This window comes from Myodes glareolus, chromosome 10 (assembly GCF_982192425.1).
Source record: "Myodes glareolus chromosome 10, mMyoGla1.1, whole genome shotgun sequence".
In the NCBI taxonomy this organism is placed as follows: domain Eukaryota; kingdom Metazoa; phylum Chordata; class Mammalia; order Rodentia; family Cricetidae; genus Myodes; species Myodes glareolus.
In genome coordinates this window covers 57,434,345-57,450,822 of record NC_142035.1, presented here as the reverse complement: position 1 = coordinate 57,450,822, position 16,478 = coordinate 57,434,345, and the positions used below count along the sequence as shown (strand labels likewise).

Genomic DNA, 16,478 nt, shown 5'->3' with positions numbered 1-16,478 from the left:
TGTTGAGTAGCTTACAACCACCTGTATGTCCAGCTCCAGGAGATCTGACACCCTCTTGTGGGCCTCACAGACACCATACACATATACATACATTTAATTTTTAAAATATATGGGTATTATCCCAAAAAAGAAAGTAACTAATGGCCTACTTAGTGAAAATGTCAGTCTGCCAGCCATCACTTGACAAGAATTACTACTTACAGCTGTGTGGTGGTGGCACATGCCTTTAATCCCAGCACTCAGGAGGCAGAGGCAGGTGGATCTCTGTGAGTTCGAGGCCAGCCTGGTCTACAAGAGCTAGTTCCAGGACAGGCTCCAAACCTACAGAGAAACCCTGTCTCAAAAAAAAAAAAAAAAAAAAAAAAAAAAAAAAAAAAAAAAAAAAAAAAGAATTACTACTTACTTTGCAAACTTATGCTATATGAATTTGGGTAGCTTATTGAGAAGCTAGGCATGGTGGCACATGCCTTTGATCCCAGTACCCAGGAGGCAGGGACAGGTAGTTCTCTTGAGTGTGAGGCCAGTCTGGTCTAAAATGTGAGTTCCAGAACAGGCAGGGCTATAAAGAAAAACCTTGTCTTGAAAAAGACAAAAACAAAACAAACAACAACAAAAAAAACACCATGTTGTGGGTGGTGATACTGGAGACATAACTCGGCAATTAAAAGTACTTGTTGCTCTCACAGAATACCCAAGTCTCATTCCCAGAACCCACACAGTGGCTCACAACCATCTCTACTACAGTTCCAGGGAATCTGGTGCCCTCTTCTGACCTCTGTGGGCACCAAGCAAACATGCTATACACAACATACCCGAAAGTCAAACACTCACACACATAAAATAAAAAAAAAAAAACTAAAATTACTTCTATTTTTCCTAAACTCAAAGAGGAAGCTGGTGAATCTCTGAGTTCAGGACTATCCTTCAGTCAGAGTCACATGGTGAGACTCACACAAACCAAAAAAGAAAAAACACCTTGAAGAAAAAAAAACAAAGAAACTTGTTCTAGAGGGAGAATCAACGCCACATGTGAGAAAACACATTTCATACCAGTATTTGCATCCACATCAGACGGCTCGGTAGAACCAGAGTTGGTGGTAACCAACTGTATATGTTCTTGGTTGACATCATAGGGCACTGTATGTTCTTCAACATCCTGGCTCTGGGACAGCTCCAGAACCCCAAAGCCCAACTGTGATGAAGCAGAATCTAGGAATAAAACTCCAAGAAGTTAGAAACCACCCCACAATATTAGCAAGACAGCAAGCTGCTGTCTTCTAGAGAGGATCGTGTTTAAAACATTTTTTGCATTTATCATTTATATGTGTCTGTGCGCGACACACACACACACACACCCCACAGCTGAAGTGTGGAGGAGGTCAGAAGGCAACATGCAGGAGCCAATTCTCTCCTTCCACAATGTGGGTTCCAGAGACAGAACTCAGGCCATCATACATGGCTGGCAAGCACCCTTACCTACTGAGCCATCGTGCCAGCTCTAAGGAAGACCTTAAATGTCTCACACCAAAGACTTGTCACACATAATTTTCACAAAACAATACAAATTAAGGGGCTGGGCATGAGCTCAATCCCAAGTGCCACAAGAAAAGAAGGGGGGAAAAGTCAGGAATCAAATTATTAGACTGGGTTCGGTAGCACACACTTATAGTAGCAGCACTGGGGAAGCATAAGCAGAGGAAATCAGAAGTTCAGGGCCATCCCTTAGCCAAACAATGGACTATGTAAGACTGTGCTGTAAAAATAATAATTAAGTTTAAAATAAGGGGAAGGGACCAGCTAAACGGCCCAGCAGGCAGACTCGTGCTCAAGCCTGGCATGACAACCTGAGTTTGATTCCCTGGGATCTATGTGGTGGAAGGAGAGAACCTACAAGTTGGTCTGACCTCCACATGTGGTGCCATAGAATATGCATTGCATGCCCCCACACACACATCATTAAATAATAAATAAAATGTAATTTTTAAAAGGGGTATATAATAAAGCAGGGTACCATAAAGCCTTATAAGCATTTAAAATGATAGACTATGTCAATAATCTATAAACACACCAAAACCATACCCAAAGGTACTTGAAAAATAAATGCAAAATGAGAAAGAAACAAAATGCAGAAAGGGAGCCCGTCAATGAGCAATAATTCATTTGTTTCTTTGTTTTGAGACAGCATGCTATGAAGTTACACCTGGCCTTGAACTTCTAATCTTTCTGTCTCAGGGTCCCTGAGGCTAGAATTCTAAGTGAGCATCACTATGCCATCTTACTGCTATGTTTGGGGTCTTTATTGTTTCCAAGTAGCATGAATTAAAGGCTAGTCACTGCATGTGGTGCCATTATGAAGCGGTAGAACCTTTTTTTTGGTGGGGGGGAGGGTCTTAATTTTGAAGCAGGATCTCACTCTGTGTAGCCCAGGCTTGCTTCAAAGGCAAGGCAATTCTCAATTCCTAACTGCTAAGATCACAAGCGAACACCACACCAGGTACCTTGAAGAGGAGGCTTAGTGGGAGGAAATTAGGTTATTAGGGCTTGGGCAGCCCGGCTCCCCTTCTCTCCCCCTGGTCTCCCAAACACTGTGAGGTAAAACAGTTTCGCTCCATGTCCACCCAACTATGATATTCTGTCCTGCCACAGAAGTAATGAGTGACATTTCCAAAACGGTTTATTTTCTGGGGTATTCTATCATGGCTTTGGAAGGCTGCTTAACAGAGAAAATTCAGTCATCAAATTAAGTGAGACATCTTAAATTACTAGGTAAATTCCTTAGTGATTCTTAGCTTAATCATGAGAAATCTATTACACCGTAAAGAGAAATTTAGCTACCTGTGTGTTCACAGTAAAGGGGCATGAGAAGAATCTACTATTCTGAAAGGGCACAGGCTACCTTCAGCACCAAGGGAGCACGCAGCAGCATCAGGAGCGTTTGCTCCCACCTCTTCCTTCTCCTCTTCCAACTCTTCCTCCTTCTCCTCTGGAAGAGAAGCAGCTTCTACCGTCATTCCCAGAACACTGCATGGAAAGAATGCAATCAATCATGTGATGTGCCCAGACGGAGAGGCTCTGCTCACAGCGCACTAGATTTTGCTATGACTACCCTCACATCCCAATTATCTTCTATCCAGATTAGAAAGGTAAACAAACTCTGGTTTCAGTGCCTGTAGAAAGTACCTAAAAGGTTATGATTCAAAATACTATGCCAAGTTAAGTAACACAACTAAGCAGAATCAAAGCATAAATATATTTAATTTTTTTCTTATGATCAGAGATTGAAAAATCTTTCATTGAAAAGAATTAACAATACTCTAAATTAAAATTCACAAGTACTTTGGTAAGAAGTCTCAAACCACACCAAAGAATCTCAATAAAATTAAGGTTAAGAAGTCTATGAACCTCAGAAGAAATTAGGGCTGGAGAAGGGTGCAGCTTGACATTCTGGGCATGGTGGGCACAGCTTCAGCCAGCACTCAGAAGCAGAGGCAGAGGCAGGCCGATCTCTGTGAATTCAAAGCCAGCACGATCTACATAGCATGTTCCAGTAAAGCTAGGACAACATAGAGACCCTGCCCACCCCCTAAAAAAAGTTTGAAATAAAAAAAAAAATTACCGGGCGGTGGTGGCGCACACATTTAATCCCAGCATTCAGGAGGCAGAGAAAGGCGGATTTCTATGAGTTCGAGGCTAGCCTGGTCTACAGAGTGAGTTCCAAGACAGGCTCCAAAGCTACAGAGAAATCCTGTCATGAAAAACAAAAAAAAAAAAAAAAAAAAAAAAATTGAAATGATTAAATATAACATGTGAATTTGCATTGAATCTTAAATGCAAAAAATAAGTAAAGTATAAAAGACTTCTTTGACACAACCGGAAAAAAATACGAATCTAAATTATATTATTAGTATGGAATTATTTGTGTGTATGTTTTTATTTTATATATACATAAAATATACAAGTGTTTTCCTTACATGTACATGTGTACATTCATACATGTAGCACCATGTGTATGAATGATACCTGCAGGCATTGGAAGAAGGCTGTCATATCCCCTGGAACTGGAGTTATGCATGTTTGTGAGCTATGTGGGTGCTGGAACCGAATCTGGGTCCTTTGCAAGACTAACAAGTGCTCTTACCTGCTGAGCCACCTCTGCAGCCCTTGGAATTATTATTTTTGTAGGTGTGGAACAGTATTGTGATCACCTATGATGCTATCCTTACATTTTGGGGACAGTGCTGAAATACTCAAAGGGCAACTATGAGCGTGCCAGTCCCTTACAAAGTATACACATCCACAGGATGGACAAAAATGTACGCGTTTATCTCTTTTAAAATGAGAACCTGGGCTAGGGAGGCGGCTCCAGGATTAACAGCAGACACTGCTCTTACTGAGGACCTACGTTCAGTTCCCAACACCCATCTCAGGCAGCTTACAGCTGGCTGCCACTCCAGCCCCAGGAGACCCAATGCTCTCTGCTAACCTACACTAGCCCCAAATCCACTGCACAAACCCACCCAGATACATGTACTTAATTAAAAATAAAAATAAATTTTCAATAAAGAAAATGGAAAACTCTGGGCCAGTAAGATGGCTGTTGGGGTAACAGTGCTTGCCACCAAGTCTGAATACTTGGGTTCATTCACTGAAAGCACATAGTGGAAGTAGCAATCTGAATTAAACCCATGGGCTTCACATGGTGAAAATCAACTTCTACAAGCTGCACTGACCTCCAAATACATGTCACAGCACACACATGTGCACACACACACAAATAAAACAGAACGTTTTTGAAAAACTTAGAGAGAGAGAGAGAGAGAGAGAGAGACCATCAAAAACCACACCCCTGGCCGTCTGCCCGTCAACAGTTCCTCCTTACGTCCACCACTGACATCGAAGTGGAGGTGCACTCAATTAGCCCTCGGACCTCTGCTCCACTGAATTCACAATCTTACTCAGACGCAGTTTGAAATTTATTTTAAGAAAGTCTCAATTTGCATAGCCCAGGCTAGCCTCAGTTGTGGTTCCCAGGCTAACTCTGAACTCACCACGATCCTACTGCCTCAGCCTGCAGAGTGCTGGAGTCGTGGGTGTGCACCATCCCTGGCTCCCAGGTCTGAATACCGCACCATCTATAGGACTCTACAGTGTAGCTTTCCAGCCAACACAAGAACTGCCTGGTCACCATCTCCACTCCTAATGGGTAGCTCAGTTTCAAGCCATCTCCAGCTGAATTGTTTTTTTAAAAATATTTATTTACTTATTATGTATACAATATTCTGTCTGTGTATATGCCTGCAGGTCAGAAGAGGGCACCAGACCCCATTACAGATGGTTGTGAGCCACCATGTGGTTGCTGGGAATTGAACTCAGGACCTTTGGAAGAGCAGGCAATGCTCTTAACCTCTGAGCCATCTTTCCAGCCCCCTAAATTGTTTCTCCTCCATCTTCTCCACGGCTACTTCCTCCTTCCTGCCAGTGCTCTACATGGGCTCCATCTTCAAATCCTACTTTCCGATCTCAGAATCTCGCCAGGCTCCTCATCTACTTCTACCCTCAACTTTTCTGGGGTTTGTTTTTCAGGAAAGGATTCTCTGTGTAGCCCTGGTTGTCCTGGAACTCGGCCTGTAGACCAGGCTGGCCTCAAACTCGGAGATCTGCCTGCCTCTGCTTCCCAAGTGCCGGTATCAAAGGTGTGTGCCACCACCGCCCAGCTTAGGGCTTTTAAAAATAAACCGGGCATGTTATCCTATTGAAAAATACTGAACAAATGTCATAAAAATTTTAAACTTGCTCTGTGAAAAGTCTTATGGAGAGATGGCAAGACAAGGTACTCAGCGAAAATATTTACAGACCAAACCACGTAACTACAAAGGACCACACCAGAATTTACAAAGCACCCTCAAGACACACTAGGGCTAGGAAACAGCTCAGCAGTAGAGAATGTGATTTGCACGCAGAGGCCACAAATTCAATTCCTGGGACAGGAAAGAAAGCAAAAAAAAAAAAAAGCAAGCAAGTGAAAAATAAAATAATTCAATTTAAAAATGGGCAAGAGACATAAACAGATATTTCCCTGAAGAGGAGGGCAGATGACAAGCACATAAGAGGTTCAACCTCATTTGCCATTAAGAAAATGAAAATTCAAACCACAATGAGATATTTCTATATACTTATCAAATGACTCAAACACAGTGACGAGGGCTGGCTCAGTTGGGAAAGCGCTTGGCTAGAGAGCATGGGGCTGTGGATTCCATCCTTAGAACCATACAAACAGCCAAGTGAAGCCTATGTAACTGGAACAGGGGTAGGAGCATCAAAAGTTCAAGGTTGCCGGGCGGTAACACACGCCTTTAATCCCAGCACTCAGGTGGCAAAGGCAGGCGGATCTCTGTGAGTTCGAGGCCAGCCTGGTCTATAAGAGCTAGTTCCAGGACAGGCTCCAAAGCTACAGAGAAACCCTGGGGGGGGGGGGGGGGGAGGGACAAACAACAGCAAAAAAAAAAAAAAAAAAGTTCAAGGTCATCCTCAGTCAGACAGTGAGCTTGAGGGCTAGCCTGGGATACATATGACACTTTCAAAAATATATTTTTTTAATTTGTATATGTTTGATGTATAAATAGTGAAGGAGCTGGCTGGTAGTATAAACTGGTCACAGAACACAGCTTAGCTTGACTGAGGACTCAAGTTCAACCCTGAGCATTCCGAAAGACAAAACAGTGACACACTAGCAGCTGGTGAGAAGAGAAGGTAGAACACGCCCACATTGCTGGGTAAGGGAGACACTCCAGAACAGTCCGGCAGTTTCTTTAAAAAACTATACACGCAAATACCACACAGCCAAGCAATTAAGACTTGGGCATTATTGAAGAAAAGAAACTTTATATTCCCATAAACAATTGACACGAGGTGCCAGGCAGCAGTCCTACCTTAATGCCAGTTCTCAGGAGGCAAAAACAGGCAGATCTGAGAGTTCAAGGCCTCCCCAGCCTACATAGCAAGTTCCAGGCCAGTCAGAGCTACATAATAAACTCAAAATATAAAAAAGTTTTAAAAATTTAAAAAGAAAAAATTGTAGGAGCCTTTGCCTGCTAGGCACTGCAGGTCTCTGTGTAAATATACATATCCATTTGTACACACACACTGAGCCTGACAGCCTGTGCTCAATCCCCAGGACCCACTTCACGGAAGAAGAAAATCAAGCTGTACTCTGACCAGCACATGTACACCCAGACACACATGCACAAAGACATAAACAAAAAATTTTAATTTGCACAAATATTTGTAACAGTTTTATTCACAATAGTTAAAAACTTTAAAAAAAATATGCTTCAACCTAATAATAATGGCATATCTGACATTCTCTGAAAGCCTACTCAGATTGGAAGGAAGTAATAACGGATACATGGTAGGTAACACTTTGATGCATCTCCCAGGAGCTATGCTGATAGAAAAAAGTCAATCCCATACACTTGCATATTTATATAATATTTTGAAATCAATTTTACAAATAGAACATAGGTAAATTATTGCTAAAAGTTCAGGTACAGCAAAAGGAGGTATGACCACAGAAAGAGCAGCAGGCATATGCACCCCACTGTGCAGTCCCTTGGCTGTAGTGACAGGCACACAGACCCACACACATGATCTCTGGAAACACAACACAGTAGGAAACCCAAGTGAGTGCTGTGGGCCTTCACCAGTAGCCTGGCTGCAATACTACAGTTGTGTACTGGGAAAAGCATACTCAGGCTCTCCCTATATTCTCTGCTTGTTGTTAATTTTGTTTGTTGAGACTATTTTGTTTCTTTGACTACGTATCCTAAATTATTCTTGAACTCACTATGTAGTCCAAATTGGCCTCAAACTCCAAAGTTGGCTGAGATCCCCCTGCCTCAGCCTCCCAAGTACTAAGATTACAGGCATGTACTACCATAATGAGTTCTGTATTATTTCTTACAATAGCATGTGGATGTACAATTATCTCAATTTAAGTATGCTTCATGGGGGCTTTAGATATAGCTCAGTGGTAGACAGCTTGCCTAGAACACACAAAGTTCTAAATAAAATATGAAAATAAATATGTAAGACTGGAGAGATGGCTCCACACTTAAAAGCATTGGCTGCTCTTCCAGAGGACTGGGGTCAGTTCCTAGCACCCATGCGACAGCTAACAACCATCTGCAATCCAATTCCAGGAAATCCAAAACTCTTTCCTGGCCTCCTTACACTCACTACATGCATGTGGTACACAGACATACATACACATATATAAAACATATATTACATGTAAAATAAAAATAAAACCTCCAAAAAAATTTAAATAAATACATAAAAGTTAGTCTTTTTTGTTTTGGTTTGGTTCTTTGTTATTGCTGTTTTTTAAGACAGAATTTCACTCTATAGCCCTGACTGTCCTGGAACTAGCTCTGTAGACCCGGATGGGCTCAAGCTCACAGAGATCCGCCTGCCTCTGCCTCCTAAGTGCTGCAATTAAAGGCCTGAGCCACCACCACCTGCCACAAGAACGAATCTCTAAGATGATAATACTTGGGGCAGTAAGATGATTCAGTGGGTAAAGGCACTTGCCACCAAGCCTGTTGACCTGAGTTTGATTCCTAAATCCACATGGGAGAAAATAATTGATTCCCCCCGAAAGCTGTCCTCTGGCCGCCACAGTACATGTGTGCATCTGCTCCACTCACGCACAAAATATAGAAAAATAATTTTTAAATATTTAGTGGAAAAATTAAAATATATATTTTCTTTCCATATTATATTGTAGGACAGCCCCTATTTAGAAACATCAGTTTATATCATCAGAACACTAGGAGAAAAAAAAGGAAAGAACACTAGGGAAAATAAGAACAGCTTTTTTTGGAATTATTTCTTTTAAAGATTTATTTCTTTATATCACATAATGAGCGCTCTATCTGCATACACGACTTCATGCCAGAAGAGGGCATCAGATCCCACTACAGATGGTTGTGAGCCACCATGTGGGTGCTGGGAATTGAACTCAGGACCTTTGGAAGAGCAGCCAGTGCTCTTACCCAGTGAGCCATCTCTCCAGTCCCCGGGAATTTTAAAATAAGCAGATTATTTTTGTTTCAAAGTATCTGCTTATCAAAAATTCTATGTGGATGTGTACTTGTTTGTGATGTGTGTGTGTGTGTGTGTGTGTGTGTGTGTATTAAAGAACTTTCATTCTTTTTGAGTCACCTCAAATTCTTCCCACCACTGTGGCCTCTGCACATGAAATTTACTCTCTGGAAAGAACTTCCTCTTACCTACAGCCTCTCCTCAGCCCCTTAACTGTGACTAACACATTTGTATTTATTATTTAGACTTCATTCCTCAAAGAGGTATTCCTTTACTTCTGCCTGGATTATTTGTATTTTGTTCTCTTTGTAACAACCACAATTATAATTTAGAACTGAGAAAAAGTCTAGGTCTCCCCCATCAAGTTTCAAGCCCCATGAAAACACAGCCCCTTTAAAGTACATGCCACAGCGACTGCACATTTAATGAACATGACCATAAAATCTGTATTTACATAAAGAACAAGAGCAACGCAACGATTCAACAAGGAAAAGCAACACAGACCACCCCGACACTACTGCTGTGTTTATAATGGGATAGGCCCACTTCTACTCCCCACCATGCATCCCAGGTTACAAGCCACAGAAGCACACCTGAGCCAGGCATGTATTCCTCAAAGACATTATAAACCAAAGCAAAGGAAAGTAACAAATGAATTGAGCAATAGGTATGGAGCCTCACCCCTGTAATCTCAGCAACTGAGAAGCTGAGACAGGAGGATCACTATGATTAGAAGTCAGATTAAACTAAATGGTGAGTTCCAGAACAGTTTTGGCTACAGAATGAGACTCTTGTCGTAGGTAAGAGAAGCAGCTGGACACAGGAACAAGCACTGTGACAAAGAACACCCAGTTGAGGTGCCCCACTGTAACAGTGAGCTCCAAGGATTCGGGCAAACTGCAGCCATTAAGGACTAGCAATCCCAAAACCCAGAAATGCAAGTTTTATGAGAAATTACCTCCTTCTTTTTCATTAACTTTTTATTTTGGTAGGAGGAGGGATGGGGGAAGGGTCCCACAACACAGCCCTGGCTGATCTAGCCCTCTCCAGGTAGACCAGGCTCTTTAATAGACATAGATTTACCTGTTCCTGCCCTGTAGCACTGGAGTTTAAGTTGTACAAGACCACACCAGGATCCCATTCTTAAATCAAACCCCTTCAAATATAATTTACCATTATGAGTCTAATAAAACTAGTCAAGATGAGCCCACTAGCTGGCAGACTGTCTCCAAGCACCCATTTCCACTGGAGGGGAAACGTAAGTGCAAATACCATAGAAAACACACCAGAAAAAGCTCCTCATTTTCAGAGACAGCAACAGCTGGAACCATGACAAGCTAACATGCCTGTCTCTCAGCTTTCTCCTCAGCCTAGCCCTCGAGTCGCCTAAAGTTGCCTGTGTTCTTTGACCTTAGAAGAACTGGGACAGAGCCTGAGAAACACTGGATAGTAAGAAAGAGAAGAAATGGAGCCAAAAGGAACGGCGCTCCCCTTAACACAGTAAAGCAAGTCGTTTAACTCTCTGCCCATCAGTTTTCCCAGGAATGGAGACACTGTCTTCATTGCACAGTTGCTTAAGGAGACAATTAACTGAGATTATGTCAGAAACCGGTATCAGACCTAACGCAGAGGACACCATCATGATATACGTAAGACAACAGAAACTGAATACTCTTTAGGATATACATTACAATTTGAATATTGTACTTACACAAAGTATTATTTCACAAAAGAGATCCCAGATCTCAGTTCTAAGACAATACTACCTATGTGATCCCCAAATCGCAATCCCTAATTCACAGAAACAAGATGAATCTCTTTATCTTTGGAAAGAGTCTGCAGGTACAGATAAGAGCTGACTGGATAATAAAGTGTAGTCAATGCCTTCACACAGTAGTATACCTGCTTGTCCTGTTTGGCTGAGGCAACTGTTCTATGACCTGACTGATGGAATCACATGTGCCCAAGTGAGAAGAATCCACAGGGTCTGGAAAAAAGAAACAAGAAAGTAATTGGATAGTGTAGCATGATTAATAAAAACCCAGAGACAAAAACTGGAGTTCAACCTGAAAGTCAGAAAAGCAAAACAGTCAGCCACTGGCTCTGACCTCTACCTCAGTCTGAAACGGCGATCCTGCCTCCAGGAATCTCAGAATGAGACTTTGTGAGAGCTGTTCCCTCCCATTTTATATTCCTCTCTAGGGCTGGGATTAAAGGCATGCACTACCGCCTGGTTTCTACGGCAAACTAGTATGGCTACTGGGATTAAAGGTATGTGTCACCACTGCTTGGTCTGTAAGGCGGATCAGTGCGGTTGCTTAACTCTCTGAACTTCAGAAAAGCTTTATTTATTAAAATACAAATGAAATATCACTACAGGATATCACTACAAAAGACATCTGCCACCAAACTTTAAATCAGGAATTTAGGCAACACCAATCTAATCTGGCACATTAAGACATTATGAGTTGCTGAAGGCTTACTGTACACTAGGTAACACACGAGGCTCCCTGACACACATCATGCCAATTGTATGTTTAAATCATTCTGCTCCAACCTTAAACACTGCAGAAGAGATTCGAGCTTCGAACTCCTCACCTGAAGCTGTGTTTTCTTTCAGATGTTCATTGAACGAGCTATTACTGTCTCCTTGCTCTTCGGCAGCTGGCTCTTCTGGATTCGACACAATATCCTAGAAAATACACACATGTAAGATCCTCACAGAACACGAAGTAGTGCAAAAGGGACAAAATGTGTGTATGTGAACATGATGGTTTTATTTTTTCCCATCAACTTTACCCAAAAGATAGTGATCTCCGAAACGCGAAGGATTTTGGGTTAGTTTGGATTAGGAGGCGGAAAAATAAGAACTCAACTCCGGTCAATCATTTCAAATACAGCATCACTCACCAACACGGGGTTCTCTTTGTGTATTTGCAGATTGGGGAGGTGTCGAGACAGCATACTAAAGTGAGAGTCCGCATTGTCTTCCAGAACCTGGCTCTCAGGCTGAGAATCTTCAATTATCAGGCAAGGAGTATCTTGCTGAGAGAAATCTGAATCCAACTGACTTCCAGTAGGGTCCATCTGCTCCCCTGGAGTGGAATAACAAAAGATCAGTACCGGAGAGTAACCCTACAAGCCTTCCTCACACAATCTAAAGACTAAATAATAGGGCGGAAGTGGAGAGCTAGGAAGGGGCCGGTATAGGGCTCCTCTAAGTAGCACGCATTTGCAATCTCTCCAAGTATTTCCCCAGGTACCTCCTCACCCCACGTTTCTCCGTTATTTACGACGAGTCTCTGAATCCATTCGTCCCTCCCTCCCTCCTTTCTCTTCACCTTCCCGCAGACACCCTTCCCTCCTTCCTCACCTCTTCTCCCCGCCCCTTTCCATCCCCCCCACAACGCTCCCCGCGTCTTGCCTCCTCTGAGCCCCGGGAAGACCTCTTCGCAACCTCGACTAGGCGGGAAGCCCGCAGCCCAGACGCGGCCTCAGGATCACCGCGGCGACCGCCTCCCCACCCCCTCCCCGGGCCCTCCAACCCCGTCCCCGTCACCGCCGCCATGCTTGCCACCCCGCCCCCTCCGGGCAGCCAGCCCTTCAAGCCTGCCACCTGGACTTCCGAGGCCAGTTCGCCCCGCTTTGCTCGCAGCATTACCTGGCATCCCGGCGGGAGGTCCCTCGCGCTGGATCTAGAGGTCTCTGCACGCTTCCCAGGCCCCTCCAGGTCTGTCCCCAGGTCGCCACTGTCGCCACCACCGCCACCAGCCACGAGCTCCCCCTTTTCCCGGCACGTCACTCAGTATCGGACCTCCCATTCGCTGCTACGGCCCGCCACTCAAGAAAGCCTGTAGATGATAGGTAATTGGGACGGAATGCCCGCCCCCCGCGTAAGAAAAGGAACACGGCGGCGCGTTTCCATGGCAGCATGGACGTCGCAGGCCCTCCCCCTAATACAGCCAGAATGACAGTACCCTTGAAGAACCAAAGGGACATTGAGAGAGCTTGAAACAGATAACCCTGCCTGCAGGACGGGGTACTCACGACTCACATTTGAGAGTATTAACTCCTTTGCTGACTTCCATGGAAAAGGACAGCCTCCAGGCTTTTCAAAGGAAGGGCAAAGAGAAGGAGGATTGAAGATAGCTAGTACTCTAGAGATGGTGAAATGGAAGAGACAAGACTCCATGGGGTTTGCCAGTGTCGATCAGGATCCCCTCTGTAGACCTCTGCCTGAATTCAAAGGGCCTCAATTTTCTCGCTCTATGTCTCTGCCAGTTTTGGTTTTGTTGTTATTTTACATTGTCTGAAGGGCCCAATAACTCTCCTTGTTCCCGTTCCCTTTCAAGCTTCCTATTTGTGTCTCCCTGCCCTTTCTTTTACCAGATTGCAGCAGCCTCCGACACTTGCACCTCTCATTGAAAGAACTGAGCATTCTGATTCTCAAACTAGTGGCAAAGAGAACAGCTGTCGCCCTTACTAACTCAATGACCTAAAAGATCCAGGCCCAGGGATTTAATTATCCTAATTATGGTGTCAGGGTCTTATAAAGGGTGTGGCAGCTGTGACAACTATTAATGAACTGAGCCCAAGAGACATACGTGGTTTCGTTGTCATTTTAATTTAAACTGCCGTTTGGATCTGGGCTAGAATTCTAACCAAGCAGCTGTCAGTAGGGGAAGCATCAAGCACAAAGCCAAGTATATACATAGTAGGCATTAAACAGGAGGTGGTTTCTCTACTCCAGACTCAGAATTATTTAGGCACAGCCCATACATGAGTCTCAACTTCTATAAATGCCCAGTTCAGCTCTCGAAATAAGCTACGCTTAGAGACGCTCTTCCTACCAGCCAATCTTCTCTCTGTTGTTATAAATAACAGTGTTCATATTTTCATAACCCAAAAACAAAGCATGTTGTCTTCATATACACACTTGTGGGAACAAAAGGATTGGCTTAAATGAAATTGTTCTGAAAAAATCTAGGACCTGTTGTTGTTCTAGCTAGAATTCCCGTCCTAGAATGTTTTACAAGAGCAAAAATGACCCAAATCGCAGACACATCTCATTTCTTAATCCTAAAACCATTAAAACCATTCATAACTGACTACTGTGTTTCTCTGCTTCTAATGCCACTGGATGCTAGAGACCAAATCAATGTAATCATATATATATATATATATATATATATATATATATATATATATATATATATACACACATATCCACTGGGTTGGAGAAATGGCTCAGTGATCAAGAACACTCACTGCTCTTTCGAAGATCCTAAGTTCAATTCCCAGCACTCACATGGCAGTTTACAACCGTCTGATGCAGATATACATGCAGACAAAGTACCAATATACATAAAATACATGAATAAATAAAAATTTAAAAATGATTTAAAAAATCCACATCAAGCCAACATCAACTATAGCAGAGCACTAAGAAAATCCATCTGCTCAGCTTGAGTGGGAAGAAACCAACTAGGTCTAGGAAGAGGGAAACTGATGTTGGCTCCCACAGAACCCTCCCCAGTGGCTCACAACTCTAGGTCCAGGGAAGCCCACGCCCTCTTCTGGCCTCCATGGATACAGTGTACATACATGCAAGCAAAGGTCCTCATAAATAAAAATAAGTCTAAAGATATTCAACTCATAGAACTAAGAAGAGCACATTAAAATTCAATGTTTAATTAATTAAGATTAAGTAAATAAATCCGAGCTATTCCTACTACTAAATAAATTAGGAGGTTTTAAAAAAAAATAAAAACACTGGGAAGAAAAACTGTGAATTCCTTGTTAAGCAGTGTGGCAATTAAATTAATCACTAAGTTATCCCAGAAGGTCAGAACAGGCAGGCAGGATGGTTACCCACTGGGGCTATAACTCATTATACCTAGGTGTTGATAGCCCCCTGTGAAGAAGCATCAGCACCTCAATTTGCAGGTACTTAGGCCACCTCACACACAGAAAGCTGATCTCTCTCCAAAACCTTCCTTGAGAAGAAAGTTTCACAAGACTATGTTAACTTGCTTTAAAGTTTAAGATGCCTCATTGCCAGGAAACATTTCTTCTAATTAACTCACCTAAATTCTGTCTTCTAAAGTTAAAGCCATTTCCTCTCAGGTTGCCTTTAACTAATACCTTGAGAAACCTACAGACTGGTGGTAGTGGTATACATGCCTTTAATCCCAGCACTCAGAAGGCAAGAGGCAGGTAGATTCTCCGTAAGTTCAAGGCCAGCCTGGTCTACCGAGTAGAGTTCCAAGACAGGCTCCAAAGTTATATAGAGAAACCCTGTCTCAAGAAACAAAAAACGAACAAACAAACAAAAATGAAAGAAAGGAATCTACAGAGCCTCTCATCAGGTTGGGATCATCCCACTGAGTTCAACTCCTTAATAAATTTCAGTCAACCAAGCAGCAAAAATAAAAGTGGCCTGACTCAGTTTGTCAAGTCTTTTTCTCATTTCTCCTAACAGACTTCTCCAAACAAAGAACTCCTACAGTTTGACCCTCAGTCTTTAAATGTGCTTCATGCTTGCCAATGGAAAAGATAGACCTCAGAGGCAGAGAACGCCATTGAGGATCTGACAAGCTCTTAATTTAACAACAGGGACACAATCGGACACTCCCTTTATGCTACGAGAGTAAAGTATTCCAAGCTGACTGATTCTAACCCTAAGGCGGTCTTTCTGTTGTGTTTGAGCCTATAAAATCATGGCCAGTCACCTACGAATGTTATAATTAATAGCATGGATTATTATATTTTTGCCATGTAGCAGGTGCTGGGATGCTTAACATAATCTTACTTAGTAGCAACATACTCTTTGAGAGTACCAGATGAACAGACCAAGGCTTAAAGAGATGGAGAAAAAAAGATGGTACAAGGTCTCTAAATTAATAAGAGCTACCATTTGAAGCCATTCAGTACAGTTACAGAGGTTAATAGTGATAAGCTTCTGAACAGTTAACACAGTCTTTGTTTTGTTCCAGAACGTAATTTAGGTATCCCTAATACTTTGGAAACTCATAATTAACTAATGTGAAGAAAGCAGAAGAAAGCAAGACATTTTTAACACCGCATCCTCAAGGAAAAGTTAAGAAAAAAAAAGGTGACGGACGATAAGAGCAAGATATGAAAGCAAAACAATCTGAGGTCATTTATGATCTTGGCTAATCTATCTCTAGGACAATTTCTTACCAATACCTGAGACCCCTGCAACAGAACAATCCTAGCCAGCAAGCCTTATCCCTACTAAATTCCTCTGTCGATCTTTTTTTTAAAATAATTTATTTATTTTTACTTCATGTACATAGGTGTTTTGCCTGCAGATATATCTGTATGAGGGCATCCGAATCCCTGGAACTGGAGTT

The 16,478-nt window shown here is 42.6% G+C and overlaps 1 protein-coding gene across 4 annotated transcripts in view; it reads right to left on the bottom strand.

Annotated features, from left to right (window-relative positions):
- Nucleotides 1-12,910, bottom strand: part of Tp53bp1 (tumor protein p53 binding protein 1) — a 68,354-nt gene extending 55,444 nt beyond the window's left edge. For all 4 annotated transcript variants that reach the window (XM_048459699.3, XM_048459702.3, XM_048459701.3 and 1 more), the window contains exons 1-6: nt 12,764-12,910; nt 12,013-12,197; nt 11,701-11,794; nt 11,005-11,089; nt 2,897-3,021; nt 1,051-1,209 (exon numbers count right to left, since the gene is read on the bottom strand). In XM_048459699.3, the coding sequence (XP_048315656.3) occupies nt 1,051-1,209; nt 2,897-3,021; nt 11,005-11,089; nt 11,701-11,794; nt 12,013-12,197; nt 12,764-12,770 (655 nt within the window). In that variant the 5' untranslated portion in view covers nt 12,771-12,910. The remainder of the gene's footprint in view (nt 1-1,050; nt 1,210-2,896; nt 3,022-11,004; nt 11,090-11,700; nt 11,795-12,012; nt 12,198-12,763) is intronic.
- Nucleotides 12,911-16,478: the final 3,568 nt, after the last annotated feature.